This window comes from Dermacentor andersoni, chromosome 5, assembly GCF_023375885.2.
Source record: "Dermacentor andersoni chromosome 5, qqDerAnde1_hic_scaffold, whole genome shotgun sequence".
Classification (NCBI taxonomy): Eukaryota; Metazoa; Arthropoda; class Arachnida; order Ixodida; family Ixodidae; genus Dermacentor; species Dermacentor andersoni.
In genome coordinates, this window is record NC_092818.1 from 146,199,120 (window position 1) to 146,218,141 (window position 19,022).

At 45.0% G+C, this 19,022-nt stretch overlaps 1 protein-coding gene across 1 annotated transcript in view; it reads right to left on the minus strand.

Annotated features, from left to right (window-relative positions):
- Nucleotides 1–6,399: 6,399 nt before the first annotated feature.
- The window catches only part of Nup205 (nuclear pore complex protein Nup205), a 33,912-nt gene continuing 21,289 nt past the window's right edge, over nt 6,400–19,022 (minus strand). Inside the window, exons 4-6 of the mRNA XM_055071121.2 lie at nt 13,789–14,055; nt 12,937–13,164; nt 6,400–7,376 (exon numbers count right to left, since the gene is read on the minus strand). Of these exons, the coding sequence (XP_054927096.1) occupies nt 6,588–7,376; nt 12,937–13,164; nt 13,789–14,055 (1,284 nt within the window). The 3' untranslated portion in view covers nt 6,400–6,587. The remainder of the gene's footprint in view (nt 7,377–12,936; nt 13,165–13,788; nt 14,056–19,022) is intronic.

Here is a 19,022-nt window from a genome sequence, read left to right on the forward strand (position 1 = left end):
CAGTTAAGGTAGTTACAAGAAAATAAAGTACCACAGGAGCCATTATAATACCTTCCGAGGTACAGAAATAAAAAAAACTGCAATTGTTATAAACACAGTAATCAAGAGTTCAGGTTGAACCTTTGCACATGAGCTTAGGCAAGCCCACATGGGTGAGACCTTTTGCTCAACTGGTATACACGCATTAAAAGTGTGATTGCTAATTCAGAAACATAGTTGTGAGTGCATTACTGCCAGCGTCAGAGAAACCATGCAGTGTGGTCACACAATCTACCTGCATCCAGTGGTAGCTAGATGGCTGTTTGGAGGACAGAGGGAGCGACAATAGCAGCCCTCAGTTAAGAGCAGCCAACGGTTTGGTTAACCGCCTTTCTTCTCATTCTAACAGCAGTCTAAGGTGGCATATAACAACAGCAGCAACAGTAGTGAAAGCTTCGCTTTAAATTGGGTTGCAATTGCTCAGCTCACAGGTCTTCCCCCAAAAATTTTTCCTTCTCTACACTGCGTTGATTTTATTAAAAGCGGGAGCCATACAAAGACAGAGCAGCCTCACGTGTGGACATCACCAGCTTCAACATGAGTTCCGATACCTCCACCATGAACATGGAGGGCGGCAGCTTTAAGCCAGGCTCAAGGTTTTCAGAAATGCACACTTATCTCCATTTGCATTTTGGGCTTTGCCTATATTGTGCTAATCATGCTTGGTGAAAACAAGAATTCAGTGCAATATCTATCCGCAAAACTGTACTGTGTCAGCTCTTTGCCTCCATGCTCCAACACATATAGTTCCAGAGAGGTACCGATATGGGAAGTTGCACATCTATACAAATCAAGTGGACAGCTGTGTGTTTGCCACTGCATTCTAATCGGAGATTTACTAAGATTTACTGCAAAGAAAATCACTGAATAACCCCAGGCCTCGCAAAACTATGCAGTCTTTCATTAAGCATATATAAAAAAAAGTGTTGGTTGTTCCGAAGCCCTCCTCAAAATCTCCTGTGATCTCTACCAACTCCAAGAAATCTCCTAGGCATGTTAGTGCTCTGTCCCTTTGGTATTACTTCAACAGAGCCATCAGGTTGAAATGAGTCACAACTCCAGTTGAGCACAACGTAATGCAAAGCATTGTTGTATAGTAGTAGAAAGGCACTCGCGTTGGTAATTTTCTAAAGCGAAACATACACCGCAAATTAAGAAGCTGAACTGTTTATTATGACAACACGAACGGCGTTCATGTTGTCCACTTCTCTTCTCTTGTGTCCTGCCTGCACGCCCCACTTTTTGCATAATGAACCCTTACCAACTAGCTCAGCTTTCTGTCGTTCTGAACTGTTTATATGACATTGCATGTTTAGGGATGACAATTATGTACTACAATTTTACATTGTTAGAGTACATATAATTATACATGGTATGTACATTACTTGACATTACTCAGTGTTCATCAGTTCACTGATTGTGGTTTCAACTGTTTCTTCATCGGTGACATCAATGATGGTTTCACTGGTAAATTCACAGGTTAGGACAGAGCAAGCCTAATGTGGATCATTGCTGGGCTGATGAATCCGTGATACATGGTCCAGGTCGCATTGGAAGACTTGGATTAACACCGATCAAGAACATACATGTGAAACGTACTTCAGGCAGACATGTTCAAGCTTGCAAGATCCAAAAAGTGGAAAGTAGCCAGGAAATCCTGAAATGTAGCCAACAAAGTAGCCAGTCCATTGCAGGCGCTTAAAAAGTACTGAAAGCAGTCGCCAGGCTGCCACCATGGCCAATCACTTAAGGAGAAAACATTGCTATAGCCAATTATGAACTACTCCTTTTGTAACTGTTATGTTTAGTGCCCTTCGACTTACTTAAAATGTGACTTTGGGGATCAAGTTAGAGTTGGTGGCTCCGTGTTCATATTCAGGAATTGTTATCCCTGCATAAATGATTAGGTAAACTCAAGTAGTTGTCACTGAACTCTAGTACCAGCGAATATGTCTTCTTAACAATTCTCACTCTTTAGTCATTCGTCAATGTATCCCTGTGCCATATCTCAACTTTGCAAGGGAATATCATATACTAGCCAGAATTTATTGCATAACAAAAGTGTTTTTCTCATAGTCTTTATAGCTGTATATCGATGTGATTTCATATGCCTTTACTCAAATTCATCATGTAAACGTAATAAAACTTCTGTTTTCACATTATCATATTCTGAGCACTCAACTATAAAAGGAGACATTCCATGGAATGGGCCAGAAGGTATCCTGTTGAATCAATTTTGTCGGCTGCAAGGTGAAGGTTGTGTCCTCCCTTCCAAATACACATGGTGAGGGTGGTCGTTGCACATCGCACATGTCGTAAGAGGTGTAGTACAGCAAATTATACCATTTATTTGTTATAGTCTGTCTGGTTTGTCTGTAGTTCTTATAGAAAAATGTTGATTTTAACTGTATCCAACTAGCCAACCTGAAAATTTTCCTGCCATGAGCCTTCAAAAGTAGCCAATTTGGTGCAAAGTAGCCAAACCTGGCGACTCTGGACATGTGTTTTATTATTTCAAATCATGTTTCAAATGCACCCCTGGTGTAGCCAGGCTGGTCACAAGCATAACTTCGGCAGTAGATAGAGGGCGCTAGCTCCTGCTGTATATAATAATGTCAATGTGCACCCAGGTGCGCTGTGTCTAGAGTCCAAGAGCGGTTTTGTCAAACGATAAGTGATTGCACACTGTTTCATCGTTGCTATCTAAACTTTTGATAAGAGCTGTGAACTCCAAATCCAGTCATAGGTCACCGTTTGAGATGCTGGTAGACTGCACTACCTTCGCAATCGGCCCACGAAAACGGTCAGATAGCTGGCACAAAGAAAAACTGTCTACATTTGACAAGAATGCTTCGCATTAAAAGCCTTCAATTGTCCCACTGACATTAAGAAATTACCCTCAGTGCCTAGAGACCACCCAAGCTCTCTGCAAACTTTCAGACTGCCGGTTTTTCCGCTTTCAAGCAGCAACCAGTTACAAATTTGAGTTAAATTGTGGGGTTTAGCATCCCAAAGCAGAAAGGCAAGCTACAAGGGACCCCGTAGTGGATAGCTTCACATTAATTTTGACCACCGAGTGTTCTTTAACATGCACAGAGCACAAGCATTTTTTTATTCTGCCACCAGAGGAATGTGTTCGTTGAAGCCAGGAGTAAAACCCACAACCTTGTGCCCAACAGCACGCCATAACCACTGAGCTACCATGGAGAGTACTGTTTACAAATTTTGGGAGCATGCCTGTGCTGCGTTGGGAGTTCACAGAGCAATTCCTCAATTTTTTGAAATTACAAGGGGCTTTTATATTTTAGCCAAAGCTATTTTACAGCTTACATCAGTATCTACACAAAATTTTCTCTAACCAATGCAACCAGTTTTTAACCTCAATATGTTTAGTCCTCTAGTAGCAAGTGCTTGAACATTGAGTCTCTCTACTTGAAAGTGGCATGCCAGAGACAATGGTAAAACACTCTGGTGTGAGGAGAGATTACCACCTGGTGCTGCAACACAGCTGAAAGGAATACTTTACACAAGTTGGGTCTGGCTACTTACAAGTTGGACAAAGGATAAAATTTACAGGGTTGCCAGTTTTATAAAGAACAAGCTAGAATGGAACTAAACAATTGGCACATGTTATCAAAATGGGCAGCCAATCGAATCTGAACATTTACTTTGAAACCCAATGTGTAGCCAAGAGATAACCTACACAAGATTGCAAGATGCAGTTTTGTGCCTTCTCGCAGTTTTTCTTTTAATATATTCACAGCCAACTCGCCATATGTATATAGCTTGTTTCCTGAGATCTCCTTTGCAGACACAGATATCCCATTTTTGATCACTGGGTTCAACTAGTATAACCTTCTTGCACAAGTCCGATAGGAGTCAGAAAAATAGCCAACATCGATTTTTTGTACCCCTAGGCATGTAATAGTAGTATATTTGGCTACTTTTATATAGTTATAGGCTACTTATATATAAAGACTATTACAACAAGGACAGATGCGAAGAACCATCTGCACCATTTTAACATAACCTCGGTGGTAACCTCCATGTTTGAAACTGCACTGTGGCACAAGTGTAACAGTAGTGATGACACAAGCTGAAGAATATAGGTGCACAAAACTTCGACTTCAGCTGAAAGAGCAGGTGCCTCCAGCTTTGTGAAAATATACATATAGGTGAAGAGCAAAGGCTATGCTAGACATAGACAGCACTGAAAGGTAGCGGTTTCACTGACAGTATGGAGCAGTAACACCAATAGATAATGCATTATTCACACAGCAACACGTGTTTCTTGTACTATAAGCTGCAAAGAGCAATTGAAGTAACTTGCTAGCACTCTGCTCACAATAACCACAGAATTTGTTTGCAGCCTTAATTGCGTGTTTCAGCTTGTGCCATCAGCAATGCAGTATTCAACTTTGTTGACCTCGTTGACGATGTGATTGGGTTGACGAGGTTTAATTCCCTACAGCAGATGAATCGCTGTCCAACATGACTATGTGGGACTCTGCAACGATTCTGGCCCGCCGGAGTAGCTTACATGCAGTCAAGGCATATTAATCGAGCGTTTTTGTATTCTACTACTATCAATCACAGCTTCCACAAGCCGAGACTAAAACCCACAACTTTGTGCTTGTTCGCAGGGTGCCAATTTACAACTGTCTCATGGCACCATAAAGGCTGCCTTGTGAACCATTGCTGTTCGCAGTACTTAGTAAATGGTTTCATGGCACAAGTGTTCAGTGTCGGTTCATGAATGCAAATGCCATCCATGTGCTACAGGCTGCCTCGCCTGCTCTGTAGCAGGCCATATGACTTCAGAGCTGACAAGGGAAGCAAATCACAAATGTGTACAGTCGGACCTCGTTGTAAATGAAGTAGCAGCTGCCACTATAGTTACATTGTTATATCGATATTCATTATAACCAATATCGAAGGAGAAAAAATCTGAGATTGCACTTACGCAAGATAAATCTGAGTGTGACATCGTATGTCGGCACTGCCAGCCACCCAGCAATGGAGGTACTATTGGTCATTCACTCACAGATAAAATTACTTTCACAACATTTTGCGTGACTAGCAACTGACTCGGTGTAGATGGGCAACAAACAGCCGCATAGGTCGGCACACACACCCGCACTCATTTCAAAAGCATGAGTGTGAGTGAGTGTGAGTGCCAGTGAGTGTGAGGAGGTGAGTACGAGATGCTGTCCGATGTGACTGGCACGCCGCTGCACAGCCATTATCGCTGGGATCGGCCATACAGCACCGAGTGACCAATCCCAGCAATAACGGCTGTGCAGCAGCGTGCCAGTCATGTCAAAGCCCAGCAATACTCATGCCTGCCCGCTGACCAACCGATTGTGCACAGACACCACGCAGCATGACACGTGAACGCTACCTCACCTGCAAAAACCAATTCATTTGAAAAAAGACAATTGCAGTTGCTGACTGTTCAAGGTACATTGCAGTGAAGCTTATTGTGCTTTGGAGCACAGCTGGTCTGGAGCACACATCTGGTCAGACACCAGATGTGCACACCATACAAGCTGTGGCTGGAGCTACGGTTCGCTAGACGCATTCATGCAAGCAATGACAACGCGGTGGCTAGGAGCGCTAATTTGTGCAGCACGCGCAATACGATAACTTTCGTGAGGTTTGACATGACTCGGCACCGGAAGCGTCAGCATCTATGGGCCATAGCGTTTCTCGCTCAGTGTCGAGCACGCTATCTCGGCCTTGTGCCAGGAACGCTGTTTCTCAGACACCAACGCATATGATGCTGAGTCATGCAAAAGCAATTGTATCCGCAAAAATGATTGACAGAGAATGCCCATCTGGAATGCCTGCCTCCCAAGAAACATGCTTTGAACTGTGAGTGAGCAAATATTGGCTTTGCTATATCCGATATTGTGTAGGATCTTGTACTTTCAGTTTTGTTATAGCCGTAGGTTAACCCATTCAAGTAAACTGTGGCCAACCAATGTGCCAAATTACTTCGTTATATCCGATAATTCGTTATATCCATGTTCGTTATATTGAGGTTTGACTCTAATAGCCATTTGCTTTGGTAAACTATCTGCTGCTCCATCAGCATCTTCACATCAAAGTTAGACTGTTTCTGAACAGCATAGACAATTCAGAGAATGGACTGGCAGTGCTCAAAAGCACAAATTAAAAAGAAAAACTGCATACCTATCTGTGTTTAGGAAACACAAAATGAAATATCCAGGCGAAAATGAAATCCAAGAACACAAGTGTGATTGTACCACTTGACTGGTGGCTGTGGATCTTCCGTTCAGAAACAAAAACAGTAGTTCAAACAAGCCTACCCAATTGAATTAATCTGACAGCCAGACATTTTTGTATTATACTATAACCGAACAAGTTCGTTTTATTCAGTGAAAAGCCATACTCTCTCCCCTTATCTCCCTATATATATAAGAATAGGCACTTGCACAATAACTCTGAACACAGGCACACAGCAACAGGCCTAAATAACAACACATGTGACGACACAGACAGCAGGACACCTCCTAACTGGAGCCTCAAGTTGCTGGCACACTCAGTGCCATTCTTTGCAAACGGCGTACCAAGGCCTGGCAGAACTTAGACTGTGCATTCAATGGCTCGGCATAGTCAGTCAAGGCGGCATGTGCATCCGGTCCTAGAGGGCTCTTGCGGTGTCCGCGCCACAGCAGGTAGACCGTGCGCTCAAGCAACTCTGTGTGAGCCTGTTCGCCACTGCCAGCCCATCGCCGTAGCAGGCGTGCCAGCAGGGCCTCGTCCGGTTGAGGTTCATTTTCGCTACCTGCACAGGCCAGCACCAGTAGTGGCACAGCCAGCGAAGGTTCGTCGGTTGCCGTGGCCAGAAGTGTTAAAGCCTGCTGCCGCAGTGGGAGGGGTGGCGGCTGCCCCAAACGTGCCACCAGTTGCGCGGCCAGTGGGTCCCTCTGCACCAACAGGTCGGCCAACACCTCACGGTGCGTGACCAGCAATGATGCGCCCCAGCGGGGACCCAGTGTGGCCGACAGGGCCAGCAGCAGCCGAAGTGCCGACTTGCTACTGCTTTCTGTCACGGATAGCATGTCGCTCCTGAGGAACTCGGAAGCTGAGAGCTGTGAGTCCAGGCCAGCCTCGAGGAGTGTGCGTGCACCACCTGAAGCTGCGATGCGCATGAGCAGTGCCAGTCGCGCCTCGCGGAGGTGTGGCCGCGCAGCAGGACTAGCCACTACCAGCTGTGGCAGGTATCCGTCTCGTGCCAGATGTTCCAGCCAGAACCTGGCATCCAGTGACACCATGGCATCCAGCACGCATAGTGCGAGCATCTGTGTCACCTGTGGGCAGCATTCGCACCAAGTTGCAGTTTGCACACCCTGTGCACTAAAAAAACTTGACCTTCAACATGCACACTGAAAGGGGGACACAACTGCCACATCACATGAGGTAAACATAAGGACCAGTGATAGAGTGACATGATCATGGGCACCGCACACAAGTACATCCTCTGCATGCATGGCTCAAATGTAGAGTTGGAGTGCAATAAAGATCGTGACCTGACCTCTATTAACTCGGAAAATCAGACCGCTCGGACCTGCCATCTGCTCGCAGCAAATTTGTGCACTAATCAATGGTATCAGAAACTTGCTAATTTGGAGTTATTTAGCGATGCCCCGATTAATCCAGACAAGCCCTAGAATGCGGTAAGGTCAGGGTGTAGTGTTGCAATGTGCTAAGAAGAGCACAGTAGTGTAGTATGTTGCACTACAGTCAACTATGGCCTGCAAGAGTATGGGGAACCCTGTAGGAGCCAAGCGGGAGTGCCATGTTGTTTTGTCTAGTAATTTTGTACAGTCGTGTGGTGTGCCTTGCGACTGAAGTTGCAGCAAGCACTTGCTACGGTTCGATTTAGTCAGAGGCGTGCAATGTGACAAACATAGCAGAAGCCATGGGTAAGTAAATAGTGATAAAGGTGCTTTAAGTGAGGACCACACACTAGCTAATGCTGGTGATGATGATGCAGCCATTGTACTATGAAGCGGATGATCACATGAGTGGATTGGGCCAAAAAGAAACTACAAAAGGAAAGAAAAAGTCACTGTTCTCCGAGAAGTGCCCTACACACTGGGCTTCTTCGATTTGTCGTTCCAGACTGTCCAGGACTGTAAGGGATGGATTGTCACTTCTGCTGGTAGTATTAGTTTACGCTGCCACCATTTTTCCAGATGTCACTTCATAGTTTCTACCACCCAGACAACTTCTTGAGTCTTTTTCAGCCCCAGTGCCATTGCCAACACCTCACCATAAGTGTCAATTGGAGGATCAAGAGGAGTGGTCCCGGTTTCGTGGCCCGTGAGTAACGCGGTACTGATGTGGGGGCAGTGGAGCACAACGTGCTGCAGTCTCTTTCAGTGTGAGAGCATTACTTGGCTCATTGTGTGACCCCGCTGTCATAAGAAAATCATGCAGGAAAGCCGTGGCAGAAAACTGGCAGACAAATTGCGCCATCTTGATCAAACCTAACAAAGAAGTGGCCACGGTGAGGATTTTATCCACTGCACCACCACCACTGCTACCAGTTCGTAGCCGAGCGCGCTAACCATTGTGTCACTATTGACAGTGATGACAGTGATGAATATATTCAAGGCTGTGCATGTGGTTGGGCCCTGCCTGACATGCAATTCACTAGATGGAATATGATAGTTGCGCCGCCACAGTTCACGGTATGGAGTCTTCAGCGTCCGAAGTTGAATCGTTCATGTCTACATCATTAGGCGAGACAGCAAAGTGTGGCCGGAGGCATCAGTTCACTGCCAACTAAGTATGAGACCATCACAATGCAGCAAAACAATGTTTGCCACCCAAGCCCCCATAGCTCGAAAGCAGAGCAAGCGGCTGCAGAGCTAGCATGGCGAGCTGCAGTAACTGCAGCGAGGCATTTTGCCACAACATAAAACTCAGCGACATAACTCAGCGACATAACTCAGTGACAAGTAATGCTCTCGCATTTACACATCATAAGAATTGCTTAGGCGCCCTCATAGTTTTTTCATTGCTACACCTAGCACACCTAGTGTCCAATCTTGGCGAGTACTTTGCTTTGAACACCCTAGTGTCGAGCATGGCAATTCTCACTTTGCACAGCAGGCCACTTCCTCTGTTGTTGTCACTGAGGGCTTTCCTGGAGATTGTGTTGTTCTCGCAGCTGTGTAGCCCCAGCAATGACTAGCGCTCTGTGTCGTTCCACTGCCTCTCCATCTGCACTATTTTCACCTGTATGCAAGTTGGCATCTACTTCATTGATGATGTTGCCAGCCTGATCAACAAAACTCAGGGCAAATTAATCGGGAAATAAGCATGTAAGCACACCTGTCTGGATGAAGACGTGTGCGTGCTCCGCAATCTAAATGAAGTCACATTCTGCAAAAGTTCTAGTGCAATAGCGTTAAGGGCCCTGCGCAGCAGAAAATATGGCGTCGGTGTATACGGCAATACGGCAAAATTAGGGAACGTCCGTATGAGAAAAATCATCCCGAACCATGCATCCTGATCCACGCTGGCCCTCCGCGTGGCGCATAGGCATTACTGAACTAATTGACTTTCTCGAAGTAAAATGCATCAGAAAATTCGTAAAGTGTGACTTATGCACGACCTAAAGACATGATAGCACCGGTTTATAATTTGAATATATGAGAAAATAATTCTATTACGTGGAAACTCAACCACAAACCCCTTTTAAAGCTGCCGTTTGAGGTCTGTCTTGGTAAGAGCGGTGCGTCCCGCTCGGTTCCACAGCGCCCACCGTGAGCAGAAGAAAAAAAAAAGAACCAGAAAGCTCGCCTTCGTGCACAGCGTTCGCCACCAGCATTTCCAGGAAAACATTACGGTTACATAAGCTGCAATCGCTGAGAAGCGGTCAGGGATCTCTGAATGCTACTGCATTCCACTCTTAAAGGCAAAGCTCAGGCATCCTCCAAATTTTTTTTCAAATTATTCTCAATAGCTTGCAAGTACCCATTTTCTCAAGACAGAGAAAATTGTTTCTTCAAGGATTTCACATAATTTACAAATAAGGACAATGAATTTCTTCACTAAATGAAGCCACGTTGATGCCGTAAACATTCTTTAGTCTCATGAAATCCGAATGAATGGGATTATACTGTATTGCTTTCAGTGGGCGTCAATTAGCAACAAAAGTAACTCGTGGGCAAAAAGACGCACTTTCTACAGTGATGCAAACTAAGCTGCTTCGTTACAGTCGGACACTAAAGCCGCTTTAGTGTCGGGCATTTGTGGCACTCTGCACTTGGAGTGCTCCAAGGGTTGCACTAATTAATTGGTGGACGGCAAAATACCTTCGAATTAACAAGAGTTTAATGCCATTAAATAATGCATATGCTTGCAGGAACCAAAGGGCGAGTTCAAATGAACAAGGGTTGAAGGTCAAAGTAAGGAGGGCCAAAGTACTCGTTGGAGCTAATGTGAGGAAAACCCAGCTCCGGCAGCGTTGGGTTTCGAACTGTTCTTTTTTTATTTTTTATATCGCACTGTGCACGCAGCACAACCGGGAGCTAACTTCCTCCTTCTTGACGGGTGCTGCATGCGGAGCGAGTTGTGGCCTGCGTCACAGGCCTGAGGCAAGAGGCACTACATACTTCTCAGTCAAAGTAATGAGAATTTGCCGTACAGTCAAACGTAGGCTCAATGAAACCATAGTTTACAAAATTTTCTACTTATGGAAGTGCCTTTCGATTCCCTGACACACAATCATTGAGTCCTGTGTGTTTAGAAGCCTCAAAGTAATAACATAAACTCAGCATTTTGCCAACTTTAACAATGATTTTTTGGGACTCTTGAAAGGCCAGTGCAAGACGACAAAAAGAGAAACCAGGATAGATACAAGACAGTGCTGCATTCTTCTAGAGAACATTTGCTGGGAAACATGGGTAAAATATGAATATATTGAGTTTCAGTTAAGTGATGGACACCAGCAAACTGTTCAAGGGGCACTAAAGGAAATACTAAGTCAAGCTAAAGTGATAAATTAGTGCTCGAGAATCTGTAAGGTGTCAATATTATTGCAAACAGAGCCTTAATAATCGAGAAATCAAGGTAAATGCAGGACATGATTAGAGACTCCCCCGGGACATTCAAGCACTTGCCCGATAACAAAAGCACTTGTCAGTTAAATTATGTCATTAGTTCAATTACTCGTTGCAAAAAGCATCCTAGCATTGTATTATAAGAGGAAATAAAATGCTACTTGCCCAGCTCCATTTTACGTTTATAAAAAAGAACTCATTGAAATTACTGCTGACAACGATGCAGGTGGTTGAAAGGTTTCGTTTTCACTAGACTTTGCGCCGCCCATGCTTTCACGTTTCAATACTTTCCTTATCGCGTAGTGCTGCGCTGGTTTTGCTGGCTCACGAAACTCTGTGTGAGTTTCGTGAGCCAGCAAAACCAGCGCAACTGCAAGTAGCAGAGAATTCAGCTTCCATCTGATGTTGTGGGATGCGCAAACGGTCTACGCCACATGACCAAAAAGTATTTCAGTAGTTTCAGTACTTTCCTGATTGCGTAGTGCTGCGCTGGTTTTTCTGGCTCGCGAAACTCACGCAAACTGCAAGTTGCAGGGAATTCAACTTCCATCTGATGTCGCGGGATGCGCGAACGGTCTACGCCACATGACCAAAAAGCAGCTGTAGTGGCAAATCCGCCGCTCTGTCTTGGCTCGGTGCCGCCATCTGTTGGGTGCTGTTTTACTCACCAACGGCAGCAAAGGGCCGTGGTGGTGTATGCAACGTCACCACTTCCCCGGTTGGGGGGCGGGAGATATGAATTTTGAAAAAGGTATTCGGACCTTTCAGATACAATTTTCTCGTAAACTAAGTATTTTCTTGGCACGAAACAAGCATTGCGAGGTTTCTGGAAAGGTATTTAAACAGTCCACATCAATTTAGTATTTGCCTTCGGTGTCCCTTGTTACGTTTCGCCTACGACGCGCGGTATAGCCGGCGCGGATGCTACGGAAGCCGGGGCTTCGTTCAAAGCGGCGGACATTTTGGCCCGTTCAGCGCCGCCAATACGCCTCCCCGCCAAGCGCGTCCAGGCATGTTTCAATGCCACGTGTCTTCAAGTGTGCGTGTGTGTGTGCATGTTGGTGCCCACGCTTGTCAAAGCGCGGCAGCCGGGGAGGGGAGCTCCCCAAGTGTGAAGCGAGGAGGTCTGACCGGCGCCAGCCCGGCGGATGCGTTACTACACTCGTCCCAACGTGTCTCTCAGCGTGTCCGTGCCCCGCAGTCACGTGGCCTCATCCCGAGACGTTCCTTCTTGCCCTCAACTCCGAGAGTATAAGAGCAGCTGCCCCCGGACGCCAAGAGAGAGGCTCCGATTTCTTCCGTTGAGTTACGTGCTCTCCCATCTCTCCACTTTGGTCGACCTGACCGCCCGCTCTTTTGTGATGCTAGAATAAACAAGTTGTTCTGTTAGCAGTCGACTCATGCTTTGCCAGGACCTTCGGATGCTTCCAGTTGTGCCCCAGGCCGCCAGGCCAACGCTACCCTTGGGGCTTGCGACCCATTTGCAACAACGGGCGTCAGCGCTGAGATTCCAACACCCTTTAAGAAGGTTTGCCATTCCCATGAAAGAACAAAAGTGTGCACGCAGGCAAAAATTACTGCTTTTTGATCACGAATAAATATACTTATGTTACTATTTACAAGTGTCTTAATTGCTTTTGATTTAGCAAAGTTCTTGATGTAATGAATTAATGCTTGGGTTCCAATGACTAGATAAATCAAGGTGTAACTGTAAAGTGGAACAGGCTGAAATGATTTTTTTACACTATAGTGACACTGAACTACCAAAGCTGACGCTAGAACTCTAGCTTCATACCTCATGGGAGGCAGTGGCATCGCGGCAGAGTAGCTGCCGCAGGGGCTGTCCACACAACTGCACCAACTGAGCCAATGCAACCCTCTCGCCGCTGCCACCTCGCCAGCCCAGCAGGAGGTGCTGCAGTGCTGCATACAGGTGGGCGCGCAATCGCTGCTGCCCACTGCCGGACACCACCATGCTTTGGAGCAATGACCGGGTCAGCGCCAATATAGATGTGGGTGACACCTGTGGAAGGACGAGAAACACACCCAGACCACTATTAACTCTTTGTGATCACACGCATTTACCCTATTTACGGTCGTTCTAGTTGGGAACTATTTCGCATATTTAGATGCCATGCAGAAAAAGTGCTCAGCTAAAAAATACAAAAGTTGACGCTGCAGCAGCTTCTCGTTGTTATAACCGATATATTGTTAAAACTGGTATCGTTATAAGTGGATTTGACTGTATATCGAATATGGGGGGCGAACGGGAGTTCAATGTATGCGTAATACATTGCTGTACTTTGGCATGAGATTTTCAGGGGGTGCTTAGAAGTGTGTCATAGACAATAATTTGATTTAGCCAGGATAGACTGTAGTGTGGAAATTCGAGATTCCAGTGACTTACGTTATAAGTGATCTATGCTGTATTGTTAAAACTATTAATGCTATTAAGTGGGCTTGTCCATACTTCTTTTTGTCTAATTAATATCCTTGGATGTATGTCCCCTCTGCTTTTTTCGTGCAAGCCAGCTATAAAAATGGATTTTTTTGGGCACTTGAATATTGTCATAAGTGGGTTAGACTGCACTCAATATGATTCAATTAGAAAATCTCTCTATTTGAACACACCTACAAAAGAACCAACCTGATCGGTGGCCGTGAGGCTTCCCTGACGAAGAGCAGCCACAATGAGTAGTAGCAGCTCAGCTGCAGGTCCTTGCTCATTTAATGTTCGCGACGGCACCAGGAGCTCATGTGCAAGCTCTAGCAACAGCTGGGCATCCAGCTGGGATGCCCAGCACACCACCAGCACTGAGGAGAGCTGCTGCCAGGCATTAAATGCTTGGCGTGAAACGTAGGCACGCTCATGCTCCGCGTTTCGCTCCAGCGCAGCTTGCAGCACCGCCTTCACCTGCAATGTAATCGAAACAGTCAGCTCTTGTTCACGCTTCACAATAACCAGAGTCCTAACCGTTATAATCACCAGTCTAGCTTTTGACTGGCTGATTAATTCAGTCAATTTATTGCTACACTTGGGGATATTCTAAATGTACAAAGAATAAACACAAAGACATACAGAGATCATCATCAGCATCATCATCATCAGGCTATGTCTTTATGCTTGCTTGTAGAATGAAAGCCCCTCTCAGCAATCTGCAATTACCTCTGCCTTGCATCAGCTGATTCCATCCTACGCACACAAATTTCCTCATTTCATCACATCGCCTAGTTCTGTGCTGCATTCTACTGTGTTTTCTTTCCCTTGGTACCCATTTTGCAACTCTAATAGAACAATGGTTACGTGTTCTATGCATTACATGGCTTGCACAACTCCATTTCTTCCTCTCAACTAGAATATCCCTGTTTGCTCTCTAATCCACACTGCTGTCTTCCTGTTTCTTAATGTTACACCTATTCCTTTCTTTGTTCCATCACTCTTTGCCCCGTTCTCAGCTTACTCTCAAGCATCTTTGTTAACCTCCAAGTTTCTGCCCTATATATCAGTACCGGAAGAATGCAGCAATGATCGAACACTTATTTGAAGTCTAGCAGTAAGCTGTCAGTCATAACAGTACAAACATACTAACTTCCAAATGAATTTATTAGAAAGGCACCAAGTTGAGGGAGACAAGGTTTCAATTGCAGACCTAATCAATAAGAGATGCTCAGTAGATAAAAGCTTGAACCAAATCATGCTGGAAGTCAGTGCCAATTTTTCTGGTGAGCATTGCTTGTCTTGTTAGATGTCCTTTAGCATAAATCAGCTCATCCAGATTAAATAGAAATCTCCACAACTCACTAGCATTTTTTTGCGCTCTGTCTGGAATAGAAATGTGACCAAAGTGGTAGCTAGGAAATAAACTTGCAGACTCATGTTAGGAAACAGAATGCTATTGGTGCTATTGGTGCTTTTATGCAGGCTACACCACAAACTTCTTTGCATTCAGAACATAATTAGCCTAGATAAGACTGCCTTCAGCTGTCGCTTTGCTCAGAACTAGCAGCACCTATCATACATTATCTCCCTCTTTTCCTGTTGACTGACACAGCTTTGGCTGCATACATGGGGCAACGTGATCAGCTTTCAGTGTATCGCCCAGTCATAAACTTTCGATGTCTTTAGTCTTAGTGTAACCTGCACAGAAATGATTTGTGATATCATGTAACCACCACCTATGGCTGCCGTGATGTTATCAGCAGCCTGTTTCATGTCCAAAGCTGCACTGTACTTGGCATGCATTCAAACGTTCTTATATTAAAAGAGGATGAAATTACCCCTTTCTTGACCACTGATAAGTTTCACTGTCACCAAAATTTGTGCCAGTATCATCATCATAAGCAGCAGCAGCAGGAGCAGCAGCAGCAACTTAATATTATGTCAACTGCAGGACGAAAGCCTCTCCCAACTTGCGGCTAAATTTTCTCATTTCTTTATCCCACCCAATTTTCTGCTGTCCTTGACACTGCATCCTTTCCCTTGCCACCCATCCCGTAACTCTAATGGTCCACCAGTTATATACGTTGCGCATTACATGGTCAGCCCAGCTCGTTTTTTCTCTTGTGTCAACTAGAATACAGTGAAACCTCGTTAAAGCGTATCTGGCCAGAGCTCCGAAAACGTATGTACTAAACGGCAGTAGCATGACATCGGCCACTTACGTGTCAAAAACAGAACTCGGAGAGAGTGCGATGAAAGGGGAAAAAAATGTGCAGTATTTATTTACTTTGCGCGACAAACATGTTATTTTCGTTTGATGCCGCAGCGGCCTAGCAGCGACGACAGCGGCCTCAAACTTGCTGAAGCTGTGAGCGAGCTTTTCAGCCAGCCCCCTCTTCTCGGCAAACACTCGCATGGCAGATTCCATGTTGGCGTTGCCTATTCTCCGTGCACAGGCGCGGTAGCGTTGCAGAAGTTGCAGGCCACCTTTATATTGCGGGGGTACCGTTCTCATTGCGATGATAGCATTCATGAGGCTGACATAACGTGTAGCTTCTGCCATTGTCGGGCATGAATCGCCCATGCTGTTGCTTTCCATGTCGTCCTTATCACTGTCGCTAGGCGACACTTCGGCAACAACAGAGGCAACGATGGCGAAAAGTCGAACCTCGTAGCCGACATCTCTTTGCGGTCGCAGCAGCGCTCCCGAGCAACTACTTAGCATTCCAGATGCCACACACCGTAATCAACAGTAGACCCATGTCGAGTGCCAGTGCCGACTTTTCGTGTCACGTTCGATAACACGATCGATGTCTAATTTTTCTTCTATGCTGGGCACCCGGCGTCTTTATTATCCGAATTTCGGCATGACGCGAGTTCTCCCTTGCATGACGCCACAATGCTCTCTGGCACAGCGCCAAAATGATGTTGATGCTGAGGTGGCTTCACGCGCAAACGCACAGGGCGCTTGGAGACCGTTGTGCTGATCTCTGGGGCTTGTTCTGCCGGGTCGCCCGATGGAGACGACGCACTGCCGTGTTTGCGCAACGAAAAGTGGAAACACTACGCATTAACCGATACATACGCAATAAGCTGGTACGGTTTATGCAGATACAAAACACATTATGTTCAATGGCCACTGAGTAGGGGATCTGACTTTACTACTATTAAAACAAAACCACTGTTTAAGTAGGTATGGTCTGATGAGGTTTTACTGTACTGGATATCCCTGTTTACTCTCTGATCCACACCACTATCTTCCTGTCTCTTAATGTTACGCCTAAGATTGTTTCTTGCATAGCTCTTTGCGTGATCCTTAACTTGTTCTAAAGCTTCTTTGTTAACCTCCAAGTTTCTGCCCCATATGTTGACACCGGTAGAATGCAAAGATTGCATACTTTTCTTTTCAACGACAGCGGTAAGCTTCCAGTCAGGATTTGGTGATGCCTGCCGTATGCACTCTAACCCATTTTTATTATTCTGTAAATTTCCATCTCATGATGAGGGTCCCCTGCGTGTAATTAACCTAGATAAACGTATTCCTGTACAGACTCTACAGGCTGACTGGCGATCCTGAACTCTTGCTTCCTTGCCAGGCCATTGAACATTACCTTTGTCTTCTGCATATTAATTTTCAACCTCACTCTTACACTTTCTCGGTTAAGGTCCTCAATCACTTGTTGTAATTCATTCCTAGTGCTGCTGAACAGAACAATGTCATCTGCAAACCGAAGGCTGCTGAGATATTCGCCACTGATCCTCACTCCTTCAAAGCATGCAGTGAATAGCATTGGAGAGATTGTGTCTCCTTGCCCGACCCTTTCTTGATAGGTAATTTTCTACTTTTCTTGTGGAGAACGAAGGTAGCTGTGGAATCTTTGTAGCTGTTTCCCAAGATATTCAAGTATGCCTCCTGTACCCCTTGATTATGTAGTGCCGCTATGACTGTTGGTATATCTACTGAATCAAATGCCTTCTCGTAATCTTATACTCTGCGGATTTTTCAGTAACCTGATTAATGACATGGATGTGATCCATTGTAGAGTATCCTTTCCTGAAGCCCGCCTGTTCACTTGGTTAACTAAAGTCCAGTGTTGCCCTTATTCTATTGGAGAATATTTTGGTAAATATTTTATACAATATTGAGAGCAAGCTAATGGGCCTATAGTTTTTTAATTCTTTTAATGTCTCCCTTCTTATGTATTGGTATCATGATGGCATTATTCCAGCTCTCTGGTATATATTTGAAGTCATGAGGCATTGCGTATAAAGGGCCAAAGTTTTTCAAGCATGATATCTCCTCTACCGTCGATTAAATCGACTGTTAGTTCATCTTCTCCTGCCGCTTTTCCCAGGGTCATGTCTTGCAAGGCCCTTCTAACTTCATCACTATAGAAGGAGCCTCTGTATCCTGAACATCACTACTTTGAATGAAGGTAGCATGGCTGCTCTAGGTACTGTACAGGCCATTACAGAATTCTTCTGCTGCTTTTACTATTACTACATCATCAAATTTACTCAGGACATTACCTTGCTTATCTTTCAGTGCATGCATCTTGCCTTGTCCTATGCCAAGCTTAATTCTCACTGATTTCATGGCCCTTTTTTACCAGTTCCTCAATATTTCCCACATTATCATTTCAAATATCCCTTACATTCTTCTTGTTGATCAATTTTGATAGTTGAGTAAATTCTATCTGATCTCTTGAGTTACCCACTTTCATGCTTTGTAGTTTTTTTTATTAGGTCCTTTGCTACTTGGGAGAGCTTACCTAATGGTTGCCTTGATGCCTTACCTCCCACTTAAATTGCTACCTCTATGTTATCTTCACCTTGCTGTTCTAAAGCTGTACTGTTTGCGAGCATCAGCCTGAATTTGTCAGTTTTTACCCTTACTGTGTCTAGGTTGGCCTGTTTTTTTCTTGACTCTACCTCTCTTCTTACTGAAAGAAGTCCTGGACATCAGCAACCTATGGTCACTACCTAACACTTCCCTACCCTACCCTACCTGTTCTACCTAACACTTCTACATCCTGTACTATACTGGGATCGGCAGAGAGTATGAAGTGTGTTTGATTTCTTGCTTTTCCTTTAGGCTTTTCCAGGTCTACTTCCTGTTATTGCACTTCCTGAAAAAGTTATTCATTATTTGGAGTCTATTCCTTTCTGCAAATTCTACCAACATCTCCCCTATAGTGTTCCTAGAATAGATGCCGTAGTTGCGAACTGCTTGTTCCCCAGCCTGCTCTTCTCCCACTTTTGCACTGAAGTTGCCCATGACTCCAGTATACATACTGAGTTTGCACCTTTCTCAGTGCGAATTAAATATCTTCAGAAAACTATTCCATTTCCTCATCATCATGACTGGAGGTTGGAACATAGGCTTGTACTAAACTTTATTCTATACCTCCTATTCAGCTTGATTACGATGGCTGCTACCC